We start from the raw sequence: 14,639 nt of genomic DNA on the forward strand, positions 1-14,639 counted from the left end.
CCAACCAGCCCAGCACCACTCATACCACCCTGTCAGTGCCGCCTCGTCCAGGACGCAGGAGCCATCGACGGTCGAGCGAGGGAGTCGTGGGATGCGGTTTCCAGCCGAGTCTACCGGAGCACGTAGATCAAATACAGAGGCGGTCATCTGGGTCATCGTCAAAGATGGGGCGAATGGAAAGACGGAAGAGGGAGAAGGGCAAGGGGACAGGGGTAGAGCAGGTATAGAGCATCGACGCATAGAAGAGCGAGAGCATAGGATGGGGAGGAGGCAGCGAGGGGCGAGCCCCGCTCGTGCCGGTCCTGGACACGTGCGCATGGAAAAGAAGAGGCAGAGAGCCGAAAGCAGATAGCAAACGGCGGGCAAAGTCGTATCGATGAAGCGGGGAGATGGTCATCACGACGGCCGAGGTCGTTCCGTCGGAGCCAGCAGCGCTGCGCGTCTCCGTCTCGCGTCTGGCATCGGGACCGGAAGGGCGACATGTGGGCGGACACGCACTAGACGGAGCGAGGGCGGGTCGCGAGGCCCTCGTAGACGGCAAAGCCGAGGGCGGTGGCCGAGGCCCAGAGCTGGAGGTCGTGACCGAGGTGGTCGAGGACGTGGCCGTAGGAGAGGAAGCTGCGTGCGGCGTTGGCCAGCAGGTGGTGGCCCTCGGGAGTCTCGCCGGCGGCCACGCCCAGCACCGCCGGCGTCTGGGCACTGAGCGAGGCGAGCACGCTTCGCGGGATGACGTGCGTCAGCAGCACCAGCGCCGACACCCGCGCCAGCAGGAAGGAGAGCGCCGAGGGGTGCGACTTGCGGTCAAAGGTGACCAGATCTGGAAGGGCGCAGCAGGTCGGGAAACGAGCATCAAGCAACAATCACGGACGGACAGCAGCGGTCAGCGGGGTCCGTGCGCACTTCGAGTCCGAGACGTGACCGGACGTCTGCACTCACGAGCGACGGCGCCGGGGATGAGGACACCGTAGAGGGTCCACAGCACGACGGGCTGCCAAAAGGCGAGCGAGATGAGGCCGCGAGGGTTGGGTACGGTGAGGGCATAGTGCGGGAGGTAGCCGTTGATGCCCCTGTTTGGGTGGATGATGGGGATGGTGGGACCGCGGCTGCCGACCTCGACAAAGGTGGTGGGGAGTGCCGAGAGGACGAGGGCGATGGCCTCGAGGGCGAGGAGGACGACGACGAGGTGCCTCGAGTCGCTGAGCCAGGTGCGTACGTCGACAAAGACGTGGTATGCGCGCTTCTTTGCGTCGCGGTAGGTCTTCTTTGCGCGCTTCTGGACCTTTTCGACGGCGGCGGTGGCCTCTTGGCGTGCCTCTTGGACGTGCGGGTTGGCGGTGAGCTCGCCGGCGGCCGACTGCGCGGTGCCCGAGACGGACTCGACGAGCCTCTCGAGGGACTTTTTGGCCTTGATGCCGCTGCTGTGCACGGATGCGCCGAGGTCGGCTGCGGCTGCGGCTGCCGATGCCGATGCGGGGGTGGATGAGGGGGTGGCGAGGAGGCTGCTGGTCGAGGGGCGCTGCGAGTGCTTGCGCGGGGTCTTTGCGATGCCGGCGTGGTCGGGCGAGTCGGAGGTGTCGTCGGAGTCGATGTTTGGGTTGATGCTCGAGGAGCGTGCGGACCTGCGTCGCTTCTGCTCCTGGTCGAGGCTGTCGATGAGACCCTTGAAGTTTTGGTCGTTTGCGTAGGTATGCTTGTTCTGGATGAGGTGCTCGCGGACGAGTTCCTCGAGGTCCTCTCTGCGGAACGAGTTTGGGTTGGGGTGGAGGTCGAGTGCGGTGGCAATGTCGACAATGTCCGACTTGCGCTTGTAGCGCAGCGAGCCCTTGTAGGGGGTCATGGCAGGGCGAGTGAGGGGGCGGATGGATGGACTGATGGACTGATGGACTGATGGACTGATGGACTGATGGATGGAGTGAGAAGACGTCGAGGGCGAAACGGATGCGTGTGGACCGAGGAGGTGGAGGAAGGGAAGCAAGCCGGACGGGATTCGGATAGCGGCGAGGGGGGGCCGACAGTCAGGGGCTGCCGGATGGATTGGATGGATGGATGGAGGGAGGGAGGGAGATGAATGAGCGAGGTCAAGGAGGCGGGTGGATGGATGGATGGCGCCGCAAAAGGAAAGAGGAAAGAGGAGCTGGATGGCGTCGGGGCCCGCCAGCGCCGTTGTTGCTTGCCTGCCTGGCCCTGTGTTCCCACGTCGTCGTCGGGTGGGGTAGGCTAAGGGTAGGGCAGGGCAGGGCAGGGTAGGGCAGCTGTGCGTCGCGCCGTGTGTGGAGAAGCCTGCCTACCTTGGTGCTCCCTCGAGCCCTCCCGATACGCACAGGCGGGCCAGCCAGCGCGACGTGACGCAACACAACACCGGATCCGAGCATCGTTGGCCAAGGCCCCTCTACGCCAGAGCCTGCCAAGTGCCAACGCCAAAAATTCCAACAGAGAGTGGGGCCGCTCCCTCCACAGAGTGCGTAGCACGCAGAGCCACACCGACCACCACCAACTACCACCGACGCCTATCAAACAGACTACCACCGACACAGCGCCAACTCCCACCACCTCCTCCTCCTCCCCCTGGAACTGCCGCCATGTCGCAGACGCTCACCCTCCACCCGGTGACGTCGTTCAACTTTACCACAAAGGGCGCACAGCAGGAAGAGGACCCCTCGGTCGTCGCACGCCTCCAGCGCCTCAAGAACCAGTACGAAGACTTTGGCATGCGCCGCAGCGTAGAGGCCGTACTCGTCGTGCACGAACACGGACACCCGCACGTACTCATGCTCCAGATCGCAAACGCCTTTTTCAAGCTGTGAGTCCGGGTCCGCACTCCTCGCTTCCCAAACGACGCCGCAGACTGACCTCGGCGATGCCCCCCCTTCTCCCCTTCTTCCCTTCTCGATCCCCTTGACCCACCCTGCCATCGCGCCCGCAAGACCGGGAGACTACCTCAAGCCGGGTGAGGACGAGGTAGAGGGGCTCAAGGCGCGCCTCGACGAACGGCTAGCGCCCGTCGCCAGCGATCCAGCATCACTCGGCCCCAACGGCGCAGGAAAGGACCAGGAGGACGGCGAGTGGGAGATTGGCGACTGCCTCGCACAGTGGTGGAGGCCCGCTTTTGAGACGTTCCAGGTACGTTGCTGCCGTGACCGTAACCCCTCCCCCCTGCAGACTCCCTTAGCTTGCCCCTTTGCTCTCGTGCCCCTAGGCCGCGAATCGCCCCGCTGACGATCCCGGGCCTTTTTCCGCTTGGCCGCTCCCGACGTCGAACAGTACCCATACGTACCAACGCACATTACGAAACCAAAGGAATGCAAAAAGCTCTTTCTCGTCCAGGTCCCACCAGGCAGTACGTCCAACTGCCTCGTCCTCCTTGCTCCATCATCGACCTATCGACTGACACGAGCTCTGCCACCCTCTCCTCTTCACCACCGTACTGTCTTCCTCCCCGCTCACCCTGCTGGTTGGCGGAACCGCGTAGAGGTGCTGGCGGTACCACAAAACATGAAGCTGCTCGCCGTGCCCCTCTACGAGCTGTACGACAACTCGGCGCGCTACGGATCCCAGCTCGCCGCATTACCCCATCTCCTCTCGCGCTACAACTTCATCTACTCGGATTGAGGGTCGCAGTCCAAGTCAAAGTCGAATATAGAACTCTGCCCAACTCAGCCTGATGCGGGCACGCATGGCCCTTGCTGCGTGGAGACGCCGTGGTGCGATGAAAAGGTCCAGGTGACGCTTTGGTGATGACGATGGTGTTGCTCAAGTTGAACGACGGCGGATGCTCGGTCGATCGAGGTGGGCTAGGGGAGACGTGCACTTTCATTCAGCCATCGCTGCTGCAAGAGGCGCGGGCGCGTCGGGCCGTGTGGTTTCGCCATCCAGCCCCCTTTTCCCCGTGCCCTTCTTCCTCGCTCTGCTTGGGTATGCGTCCGCCACCTATGCTCCTTGGCTCACCAGCCACGCTGGGCCCCGCTTCCTTCGGCCTCGAAGCAACGACAAACGACCAGCCAAACGCCTCGCTTCGACAACGACAAGGCTGACGACAACGACGACGACGACGACGACGACGAGAAAAAGATTACACGATCGCCGTCAGTGGACGTCGCAATGGGTCGGTTGGATGATGATTGTCGTCGACGGAGACGAGGTGGACAAAATGCTGATTGAGTACTGTTACATGCGATGATGAGGTAAGGAGACGGAGACGGTGGTTAGAGAGAGAGAGCGGGGGGCGAAGGAGGAACAAACACAACAACAAGGATGGGGGGAAAGGAGGCGACCTATCGACAGAGGAAGCGAAAAAGATTTGGTCGAGCGGGTGCCACGACAAGGTGTGCGACCAGGGCTGAAAGCGGCGCGAAGCGTGTGCTCCGGCGCCTCGAGTCCTGGTGGACCGGTGGCGAGGAGGGCGACGCGAAGAGTGGTTCGCGCATCCCCTGGCCTGTGTGGATGCTTCGATGGTGTTACAGAGGCGGAAGCGTGGCGATTAGAGGTCGAAGGCAGTGCCCAGTGCCCTGACGTGTTTGCGGTGCCATCGTTTTGGTTTTGTCGAGAAGAGGAATGGGCCAGGAGCGCGCCACGAGTCGACGCCGACGGCCTCGGTCGGCTGCGACAATCGAGGTCTCGATCGCGTCGGGCGCTCCAAAAGGTATCGTCCTGTGTTGATGCGGTCGACGAACAGGTCCGAGCTCGCGATCGCTTGCACGCCATGACGGCGGCGTAGACGGCGGGGCGAGAAAGGCGTGGTCCTGTCGACTGGCTCCGGTCGGCCGAGATCCTGCGTCGAAAGAGGCAACGAAGCCCTCGAAGCGGAGGATGGTCTTGGCGTTGACGTGCGGAGAAGTGATGGCGGTGGTGGTGTGAATGCTGCTGATCTGCTGTTGCTGTGGGTGCTGGAGGCGAAGAAGCGCCAGCGGTAGTGGTGGTAGCGGTGACGGCGGATCGCCCCGTTCAAGGCTTGCGGAACTCGGCCAACACCGGGAGGATCAAGTTGAAGGCCTGATAGATCTCCTCGCGGACCTTGGCGCCGGTAAGGACAATCTTGCCCGACACAAAGATGAGCAGGACGACCTTGGGCTTGACCATGCGGTAGATGAGGCCAGGGAAGAGCTCCGGCTCGTACGACGAGTAGACACCGTGGCTGTAGGCGAGGCCCTCGAGGCGGATGGGGAAGCGGACGTCGCAGGAGCCGACGATGTTCTGGATCTTGAACTCGCTGAACTTGGCCTCGAAGCCGAGCTTCTGGATGATCCGCGCATACTTGCGGCTCGCGAGTCGGCTGTCGTCCTCCGACTTGGCGCCCGTGACGACCATCTTGCCGGAGGCGAAGATGAGTGCCGTCGTCTTGGGCTCACGGATACGCATAATGACGGCAGCGAATCGCTACAGGCGGCGAGAGGCGACGAGCACGAGATTAGGGGGGAAGAGGGAGGTTAGCCAAAGTCGCCTCGACGCCAAAGCCGACCCATGGTGGTCGCGACGGCAACGAGGCAAGGTGCTCGATGGATGATGCCGTACCTTTGGGTTGTACTCGGCGTTTCGCGCGTGCAGAGCGATCGTCTTCAAGTCGAGGCGGACCTCGAGGTTCACGGTCGCCACAATGTTCCTAGAGGGGCGGCGGCGAGAGAGGGGTTGGAGGATGGACGTTCGTTCATCAAGCTCCTCCAAAATCTCGATACCTCGTGCGCAGGAACATGGACAGGATCGGATCGAAAGGACGGAGCCCGTGGAAAGGGTGGGGCAGGGGTGGCCCCACGGAGAAGATAGAATTACAAGGCGAGAAGAGGCATGACACCATTGACACTTACTGCAACGTCGGAACAATGCCGTGGACGCTCGACAAGCCCTGCTCCGTCGCCGCAGCACTTGCGTCCTTGCCGCCGGCGCCGACCTCCTGCTTCTTGTCCTCTGCGCTGCCGCTGCCGTTGCCGTGAGCATTGTTGCCGTTGCCAGCGTTCCCCATGGCAGTCGGAGAGCCGGCGGTGCCGGATCCGGGCAGAGCGACGCCTCCGAAAGCCATGTCTGCGGGTTTCGTGGGTAAAGCGGCGACGAACGAGGGCGGGGTGAGGACGCGAGAGAAGATAGAAGAGGAGCAGACGCCCGAAAAAAAAGACAGCGGGGGAGATGGTGGTGCGGATGAAAGGGGCGAATTTCGAAATTTGAGGCGCGGGGGTGGCCCCCTTTATATACTTTTGGCCAGGCCCTCTGCCCGGGCGCCCACCCTGGCCGCTCCACCTCAGCCTGCAGGCGCGCGCGCGTCCCCCCCTCCTCTGTCTTTTCGCCTGTCACCCAATCGCCGAGGCGGAATCGCAGAGAAGAGGGCAGAGTTTTTTCACGCTGGCCGGCCGCCCGGCAGGCCTGTCTGCCAGGTTCAGATCCAAACACGCACACTCGCCTGGCCTGGCCAGGCCTGCCTCCGCGCGCGCGCCTTTAGGCCAGGAGCCGGGCCCCAGCTGCCAGCCTGGCACTCAGCCCGTCAACCGGCCAGCCCGCCAGCCCCCGCCCCTACGCCGCTTAGAGGCAGGGCGGCCTTGCCTGCCTGTCAGCACCAGACCGGGCAGACTGGGCAGACTGGGCGGCTCGTCGCGTCGCGATCCCCCCTCGACCAACGCCGCCGTCGACGACCGCTCTCTCAATCGCTTGATCGCTCCAGCTTGTCCTCGACGATGTCCGCGCAGCGTCGCTGGAAGGGGTTTAGGTGCAAAAGGATCGAGAAGCATCGAGTAGCACGACCAAGACACCCGCACCCAAGGATCTAGAATCACGGGCCGGCCGATTCCAGAGGCCACCTCGAGCTATCGAGCCCATGGTCAAGCAAAGCACCTCTCAGACGACGAAGATCTGCGCAGCTGAGCGATGCAGGCTGACCTCTCAACATCTCTCGGTGACGAGAGACAATGGCCCGGAGCGTGTGGCGGAGGCCCCTGCCGTGCGTGAATGGATGTGGGATGGCAAGGTCAAGGCTCAAGGTCCAAGCTCGGTCGGAGCCTCGTACCGTTCAAATGAGCCGGAACGAGGTGATTGTTGGGGCACGCAAGAGGCTGGCGAAAGCACTGCTGGCACCGAAGCAAGGTCGCAGCGGAAGGAAAGCCAAGCTGAGGTTGTGGTCGCGGGACCGAGCGCTCGGTCGCCAGTAAGATCATTGATTCTTTCATCCTCGCCGCATTTCACGAGGCCTCTGAGCATGTCATCGACCGGCGGGCGTGTCGATGGCTGGACGATGGCAGAGCCGGCACGCTCCGGAGCAGCTCTCGTTCGCGCGTGTTGGATGTCATTCCTGGCCCCCGCGCGTGTCAAGCCCGCTGCTCTACCAGGCCTGTCGCGGCGGGTTCACAAGGTTGCGAGTCGAAGTGGTGATGGACATCTCGACGCGACCCTGCAAGCTGTCGAGGGCATTGAGAGAGAGTCGAAGGATCGGTGATGATGACGACCAGCTCAGCAGGCCGTGCGAAGTTCGGATGGCGGCGGCGGCGACGGTGGCGAGTTGGACCGGACGTGAGGACGAAAGGCGATGATACGAGAGCAGAGGAGGGACTGACTAGCAAGGTGGCTCGAGATTCATGTAGGGCAAGGCGAGAGCACGAGGGGGAGAGGTCGAGGAGAGGTCGAGGAGGTGGTAGTGGACCCTGGGCGGGCAGGATAGCCCATCGTCTTGTCGCGCGATAGAGACGGACACCCCTGGCCTGCTGATCGAGTGCGGCAGAAGCCAGAGAAAGAAGAAAGCGCGCGGCGCCAGGCCAGGCCGAGGAAGAAAGCAAAGAGGCCAGCGCTCTGGCCAGGCAGCAGGGTCAGGCAGGGCCAACAAGGCCGCCCAGCATACGCGCGCAAGCCCAACAGGCAGTTGAGCCCAGGCAAAGAGAGAGAGAGAGAGCAAGACGCACACCAACACCACCAGCCACGCCCTTTCTCTCCCGGCTGCTCTCACACACCTCGGACTCAGCTCAGCGTGGCGCAGTGTACTCATCCTCATCGGCAGCACACCACCGACCGACACAAACCACTCTCTGACGCTCTCGCTCTTGCTGTGCAAGATCCCGAACAGCGCAGCTGAGCTTCTGCCTCTACACCAACTCAGGCAGACCAGCAGCACGACGACACCGCCTCGACCCGTCCCGTCGCCCCACCTCGCCACCTCTCCTCCAACATGTCGGCCATCGAGCTCATCAACCCAAGGGCCGAGTCGGTCCGCCGCACCCAGGCGCTCCAGGTCAACACGGCAGGTGCCATCGGCCTCGCCCAGGTCGTCAAGTCCAACCTCGGGCCCCGCGGCACCATCAAGATGCTTGTCGACGGCTCCGGCAACCTCAAGATGACAAAAGACGGCAAGGTCCTCCTCACAGAGATGCAGATCCAGAACCCCACCGCCGCCATGATTGCCCGCACCGCCGTCGCCCAGGACGAGCAGTGCGGAGACGGCACCACCAGCGTCGTCCTTCTCGTCGGCGAGCTGCTCAAGCAGGCGGAGCGCTACATTCAGGAGGGCGTCCACCCCAGGGTCATCAGCGAGGGCTTTGAAGTCGCAAAGGCCGGCACGCTCAAGTTCCTCGAGAGCTTCAAAAAGTCGCCCGAGCTCGACCGCTCGCTGCTTGTCTCGGTCGCCAACACGTCGCTCTCGACCAAGCTCCACGCCAAGCTCGCAGCGCAGCTGGCCGCCGACGTCGTCGACGCCGTCCTCGCCGTCAAGCCAGCCACCACGTCGTCGATCCAGCCCCCAGCACCCGCCGCCGACGGCAGCAGCGAGAGCGTGGCCGAGTGGCAGATCAAGGACCCCATCGACCTGCACATGGTCGAGATCATGAAGATGCAGCACAAGACCGACACCGACACCCAGCTGGTGCGCGGCCTGGTCATGGACCACGGCGCCCGCCACGCCGACATGCCGAAGCGGGTGGAGAACGCCTTTGTGCTCACGCTCAACGTCAGCCTCGAGTACGAAAAGACCGAGGTCAACTCGGGCTTCTTCTACTCGAGCGCCGAGCAGCGCGAGAAGCTGGTCGAGAGCGAGCGCCGCTTCGTCGATGCGCGGCTCAAGAAGATTGTCGAGCTCAAGCAGGCGGTGTGCGATGCGCCGACCGAGGGGTCGGCCAACGAGAAGCCCAAGAACTTTGTCATTTTCAACCAAAAGGGCATCGACCCGATGTCGCTCGACATCCTCGCCAAGAACGGCATCCTGGCGCTGCGACGGGCCAAGCGGAGGAACATGGAGCGGCTGCAGCTGTGCTGCGGCGGCGTTGCGCAGAACTCGGTCGACGACCTGACGCCCGACGTGCTCGGCTACGCGGGCCTCGTCTACGAGCACACGCTGGGCGAGGAAAAGTACACGTTTGTCGAAGAGTGCCGCGACCCGAAGAGCGTCACGATCCTCATCAAGGGACCCAACCAGCACACCATTACCCAGATCCAGGACGCGGTGCGCGACGGCCTGCGCAGCGTCAAGAACGCCATCGAGGACACCACGTTGATCCCGGGCGCGGGAGCGTTTGAGGTGTCGGCGGCCGAGCACCTGGTCAGCGAGACCAAGCGGCTGGCAAAGGGGCGGGCCAAGCTGGGCGTGCAGGCGTTTGCGGACGCGCTCCTCGTCATCCCCAAGACGCTGGCGTCCAACTCGGGCCTCGACGTGCAGGACGCCATCGTGGCGCTCCAGGACGAGGCGAGCGAGGGCCACATCGTCGGCCTCGACGTGCAGACCGGCGAGCCCATGGACCCCACCACCGCTGGCGTATGGGACAACTACCGCGTCAAGCGCCACATGATCCACAGCAGCGCCGTCATCGCCACCAACCTGCTCTCGGTCGACGAGATCCTGCGCGCCGGTCGGAGCTCGTTGAAGAGCGAGGGCCCCATGGGCTAGAAATAGGGGGCGGAGACCGCACCAATTCGGCCGCAAGACAGACGGGAGTGACCGAAGGAGAACTCTGTCCCTCCGGCCCTGGTCGCAATCTCGAGTCTCGATCCGCATGTACACGAGCGCCTATGGATGAGGAAGTGAAGACCCACCCACGCACGATTGTCACACCGCCCGCCTGCCTCGCCTGCCGACCGACTCTACGACCGCAGCCCTCTCTCTATAACGTCTTTTCATGACGCCAACTACCTTGCTACTGTACACCGGCGCTACTCGTCGACGAAATGCGTCTCCAGTGCGCCCCGGACGGCCTCGTAGGTGAGGAAGCTGGTACCGATGCTGGGGGCGACCTTGAGGAGGTTGGGCAGGAGACCGCGGTAGAGGCCGCGGAGGCCCTCGGCGCGGACAATGTTGCGTATGCAGTCGATGGCGTTCTTGTCGTTGTACCCGAGCTTCGAGTCCTTCATGCCGGCCACCTGCATCCGGCGCCGCAGCACGTCGAGCGGGTAGGTGAGCGTCTGCGAGATGCTCCCCGCCAGCGCGCCGCACGCCAGCTTGGCCAGCGCCGAAGGTCCGCTGCCGTCGCTCGGCGTCAGGCGTTTGCGTGCTGCTTCGTAAAAGACGAAGTTGAGGGCCACGTAGGGTGCCACACCCTGTTGGCATCGCAGGTTGAGGTACAGTCGAGGAGGGTGGGGGTGTCAGCGATCCGGTGTCCCTGTTCTCATTCTCTCTGGCCCGTAAACGGCATCGGCCGTCTACAACTCACGACACTCGTCGGCACGCAGCCCCGGTACAGGCCGCGCATGCCGCCCTCCTCGCGGTAGACCTTGACCGTCATGGCCCAGATGCCGGGCACCTGGGTCTGCTTTTCGGCAATCTTGCGGCGCAGCGCCTCCTGCGAAATCTTGCCAGACGACGTGGCCGCGGCCGACTGTGCCTCGCTGTACATGGACGCCGATGCGATCGAGATGCGCGAACGCACCAGGTCCAGAGGGTACGTCGAAACCACCGAGGCGATGCCCGCCACCGCACCGGCCGTCAGCCGCCGGAAGACGTCTAGCTCGCCCTCGGCATCGCGGAGCCACTGCAGGCGGTCGAGGCGGAGTCGGGCGGATGGCAAGGGAGATCGGGAAAATGTCGGTCAGTCAGGGTCCACGAGCGGCCCCATTATGCTGCGATGGGTCCAAAGCGACACCTGCTTGGGCACTCACGGTCTTGGCCATCTCGTAGGTGGTGAACTGGACCGCGCTGTAGGGTGCGATGCGGAGGCAGTTGATGCCGTTGCCGCGCATGAAGCCCGCAAAGCCCTCCTCCTTCCACATCTTGACCAGGCCCGTCCAGACACCCGAGTAGGCGCCCTTGCCCCGGGCTGCCGCGCCGCCGCCCTGGCCGCCGCTGCCCGAGGCGTCCAGAGGCTGGACCTGCATAATGATTTTGAGCCTCTCGAGTGGGCTGACGACGGTCCTGCTCGTCGCGCCCGCTGCGCCGCCGGCTATGAAGTACGACACGAGGAACGCCGAGCTCGTCGCTTGCTGCTGTTGCTGCTGCTGCTGTTGCTGCTGCTGCTGGACTTCGTCATGCCGGACCGCCGGGGTGAGCTGCACAGCGAGGCCGTTGGCTCTGCTGGACGACGACTCGGCCTCCATGCCCAGCTCGCCTTCGAGCTTGCGGTTAGGTCCGAGGTTGGAAATGACGCGGGCGCGTTGCTGACGTACGGCATCCATCCTCTCGGCGTCTCTCGATCTCGAGGGGACGGCAGACGGAGAGTCGGCTATTAAAGGCGGCTTGCTGCCCTCTTCGTCGCTGCTGTTGTCGGGCGAAGAGACTGGGGAGGCCGTGGCACGGCGGATCCTGTGCCGGAGCGTCTGGAAGTGCCTGGTAGCCCGCTGCGGCAGCGACTCGGAGAGGGTGGTGGTGGCGGCGGACGACGAGGCCGAGGTGCCAAAGAAGCTCTCGAGTGTCGAGCTGGACGAGGAAGCCTGCGGAGAGGCCGAGTATAGATGTGACTGCGGAGAGGAGGACTGAAAGCCGTCGTTCGTCATTGTGCCGGTATGAACAGGGATCTTGTGCGGTTGATATGCAGATTAAGCTGTACGTGGGAAGGGATTCGATGCAAAGCTGGAGCCGGTGCCATGAGCAGGATGTACGGTTGCTTGGTTGTGATTGACGACGACGAGGATCTCTAGGGATGGTCCATTCTGAAGGTGGCTCCTGGTCCGTATGGGAGTATCAGGGCCCAGCGGGGGAAAAGCGGAGCAAGCGGCGGGAGAGCAAGCGAGGGGGCGTCGCTAGAGATGGCGATCGTAGGGGTGGGATATTGTGGTGATGGTCGTGGTGGTGGTGGTGTGGAGCGATAGGGCCAACGGCTGTCTACCCGACGACGGCAGGCGACGGCAAGAGTGCGGGGAAGCGGCGCAGAGGTTGCGTGAAAGGGGCAGAGCCAGAGTAGAGTGACGAGCGGAGGGGTCGAGGCAGATGATGAGGCGGACGAGGGCAGAGGGACGAGGGGAGGCGGGTGTGAACCGGGTGGGCGGGCAGGCGGGCAGGCGGGCAAGACAGGCGGGCAAAAGTGGAGTCAGTCGGAAGGGCCCCCCGTCTTCCAAGCCAAGCAAGCGGGCCCGCTCCGGGCTCGTCACCAGCCCTGTCTGGCCGGCACAACCGAGGGCGGCGGCGGCGGCCCACTGGCGGGTCACTTCGGGCGCCGGTGGATCGGCGGCCAATTTCTCCCCGCCAACGCAGCCAGGCCCCAGAGTGGTAGTCTGGCCTGGGCTCGCATCCCGGGATCGGCCGCGTCCCGGTCGGGCCAGCCCAGGCCAGACCGCACCTCGCCGCTTGGCCCAGTTTGCCGCTCTGATCTCTACATCCCCGCCCCAGAGCTGCAACAGTTCCGCCTCGTCACGATGTCGAGCAATAAGAGAGTCGTGAGCATACATCATGCATGGTCGCTTCCATCCTGCACTCGCCACGGCGACAGCAGGGGATGGGCTTGCCGTTCGCGCTGCGAGGCGCACACACGCAGAGGGAGCAAGCAAGCGAAAGGCAAGAGGCGGGGGGTCCCCGCACCCGCCCAAGCGCACCGGTCCGCCCCGTACCGGTGCATCTCACGCGCCAAAAAGGGAAATCGACAGACCATGGCAGCCACGCCGGCCATCGACCGATCCCGACAACATCGAGCCACCTCCTACGGGCTGTCCATACCGCAGCAACGGTTCGCCGCACACGACACACAATCGGCATCGTCCCCTCGTGCCCCTCGACCTTCGAGTAGTGCAATGTTCAATGCTCCTCTATCAACGAGCGGGATGGCGAGAGGGGCCTACATGCGGTCTCCAGCACTGAGGAGCTGACAGCAGTCGCAACGACATCCTCGGGGTCGTCGCTTTTCTCTTCTGAGGGAGCTTCAGCGCCTACTGCGAGTTCTCCTGCTCGGCGGTGGTGGCAAACTCGAACTGCATGGCGGGTGGAAAGGTCGGCAGAGGAGGATCGGAGAGACGGGTCACACAGGGTCAGGCGGGCCATTCACAATGCTGCTGCGAACACGGGATAAGAACGACGAGCGGTCTACTCACAGGTCGGCCGCCCTCGAGCTTGGTCTCAAACGCCTTGAAGTTCTCCTGCGGCACGCCGAGCTCGAGCAGCTTGGCGTAGGCGGAGCGGAAGTCCTTGAAGAACTCGTCCTCGCTCTTGGCGTAGCGCTGCACGTGCTGCTTGAACGAAGGGTCCTGGGTGAGGGCCATGTCGGTCATGAGCATCATCAGGCTCTTTGTCGACTTGTCCTCAAACTGCGGCGGGCCGTTCCACTTCCGCATGTTCCACTTCTCATTGACCAGCAGGTTGAAGTACTCGTTGGTGAACGAGATGGGCGAGTGCGTCCACGGTCCGTCAAAGCCCGAGCGGTCCTTGTGGCATCGGCCGAGGGCGTGGGCGCCCGAGAGCGCGACAATCTCCTGGTCGTTGAAGCCCATCTTGTAGAAGATGTAGCGGAGGTGGTCGGAGCCCTTGTCGCCGTCGGGCAGGCGGCCGTCGGGCGTGCACTGCTCGGCAGTACCGTCCTTGCGTCCGGGCCTCCAGGGGATCTTGGGGCCGCCGAGCTCCTGGACGGCAGCGACACCGCCGAGCGTCCAGAGGTCCGAGTAGGTGATCCAGGGGAACTGCTTGTGGATGTCCTCCATAAAGTTGCGGGCGTGGATCAGGCCGGCGTTGGCACCATGGTTGGCCTCGGGGGCGAAGCGCATCGTCGCTGTGTGGGTGCGCGAGGTGGGAGGGACAGAGCGACGGAGGCCATCGCAGATCAGCATCGCCGCCCAAGAGGCGACACTCGTTCGTAATCCATGACGGCCCGTCAAACGGTCGATACTCACCTCCGTTGCTTCCTCCGGTGTTGGTGTTCTTGTCGTAAGTGCCGGAGGCGTGCCACGCCAGACGGACGAGGACGGGGCCGTAGCTGCCGTCATCGTAGTCGGGGTTCGACTCGAGCTTCTCAGCAATGGCGTTGTAGACGGCCTGGTAGTCGCCCTCGGAGGCACGCCCGCCAGTCTGGCCCTTGTTCGACTCGCGGATCTCCTTGCTACGGTCCTTGGAGCCAGAGAGCTTGTTGGCGCCGTCGGCGCCGACGCCGAGGATGTCCTTCTTGTCCTCGCGGCCAAAGGCGAGGAAGGCACCACCGGCGGCGACGGCGGCGGCGACCGAGGCGAAGAGGACGGTGCGGGTCGAGCCGCTCTGCGAAGGGTTGGGCGGCGGGGGGGAGCCGGGCGCGGGACTGCTGTAGTGGCGGACGGCCGAGTCGGACCGCCGCGGTCGGCGG

The 14,639-nt window shown here is 64.0% G+C and overlaps 7 protein-coding genes across 7 annotated transcripts in view; 3 read left to right on the forward strand and 4 right to left on the reverse strand.

The window, feature by feature from the left end:
* Positions 1-497: 497 nt before the first annotated feature.
* On the reverse strand, positions 498-1,837 carry PFL1_01691 (uncharacterized protein; the record flags this gene model as incomplete). The annotated part of the gene is made up of 2 exons (XM_007879201.1): positions 498-817; positions 937-1,837. The coding sequence occupies 2 exons, from the start codon at positions 1,835-1,837 to the stop codon at positions 498-500; spliced, it is 1,221 nt and encodes a 406-aa protein (XP_007877392.1).
* Positions 1,838-2,579: 742 nt separating this feature from the next.
* PFL1_01692 (uncharacterized protein) lies at positions 2,580-3,609 on the forward strand (the record flags this gene model as incomplete). The annotated part of the gene is made up of 4 exons (XM_007879202.1): positions 2,580-2,800; positions 2,925-3,120; positions 3,262-3,337; positions 3,470-3,609. The coding sequence occupies 4 exons, from the start codon at positions 2,580-2,582 to the stop codon at positions 3,607-3,609; spliced, it is 633 nt and encodes a 210-aa protein (XP_007877393.1).
* A 1,332-nt stretch (positions 3,610-4,941) lies between these two features.
* PFL1_01693 (uncharacterized protein) lies at positions 4,942-6,010 on the reverse strand (the record flags this gene model as incomplete). Its single annotated transcript, XM_007879203.1, has 3 exons — positions 4,942-5,373; positions 5,509-5,596; positions 5,799-6,010. The coding sequence occupies 3 exons, from the start codon at positions 6,008-6,010 to the stop codon at positions 4,942-4,944; spliced, it is 732 nt and encodes a 243-aa protein (XP_007877394.1).
* Positions 6,011-6,796: 786 nt separating this feature from the next.
* PFL1_01694 (uncharacterized protein) lies at positions 6,797-7,411 on the forward strand (the record flags this gene model as incomplete). Its single annotated transcript, XM_007879204.1, has 1 exon — positions 6,797-7,411. One exon carries the CDS (start codon positions 6,797-6,799, stop codon positions 7,409-7,411), a length of 615 nt encoding a protein of 204 aa, XP_007877395.1.
* A 723-nt stretch (positions 7,412-8,134) lies between these two features.
* PFL1_01695 (uncharacterized protein) lies at positions 8,135-9,841 on the forward strand (the record flags this gene model as incomplete). Its single annotated transcript, XM_007879205.1, has 1 exon — positions 8,135-9,841. The coding sequence occupies one exon, from the start codon at positions 8,135-8,137 to the stop codon at positions 9,839-9,841; it is 1,707 nt and encodes a 568-aa protein (XP_007877396.1).
* A 263-nt stretch (positions 9,842-10,104) lies between these two features.
* On the reverse strand, positions 10,105-11,877 carry PFL1_01696 (uncharacterized protein; the record flags this gene model as incomplete). The annotated part of the gene is made up of 3 exons (XM_007879206.1): positions 10,105-10,488; positions 10,602-10,919; positions 11,047-11,877. 3 exons carry the CDS (start codon positions 11,875-11,877, stop codon positions 10,105-10,107), a joined length of 1,533 nt encoding a protein of 510 aa, XP_007877397.1.
* A 1,365-nt stretch (positions 11,878-13,242) lies between these two features.
* The window catches only part of PFL1_01697 (uncharacterized protein), a gene marked incomplete at both ends in the record, with an annotated part of 2,520 nt that continues 1,123 nt past the window's right edge, over positions 13,243-14,639 (reverse strand). The window contains 3 exons of the mRNA XM_007879207.1: positions 13,243-13,284; positions 13,405-14,075; positions 14,197-14,554. Of these exons, the coding sequence (XP_007877398.1) occupies positions 13,243-13,284; positions 13,405-14,075; positions 14,197-14,554 (1,071 nt within the window). The remainder of the gene's footprint in view (positions 13,285-13,404; positions 14,076-14,196; positions 14,555-14,639) is intronic.

Source organism: Pseudozyma flocculosa (assembly GCF_000417875.1).
Source record: "Pseudozyma flocculosa PF-1 unplaced genomic scaffold scaffold00004, whole genome shotgun sequence".
In the NCBI taxonomy this organism is placed as follows: Eukaryota; Fungi; Basidiomycota; class Ustilaginomycetes; order Ustilaginales; family Ustilaginaceae; genus Pseudozyma; species Pseudozyma flocculosa.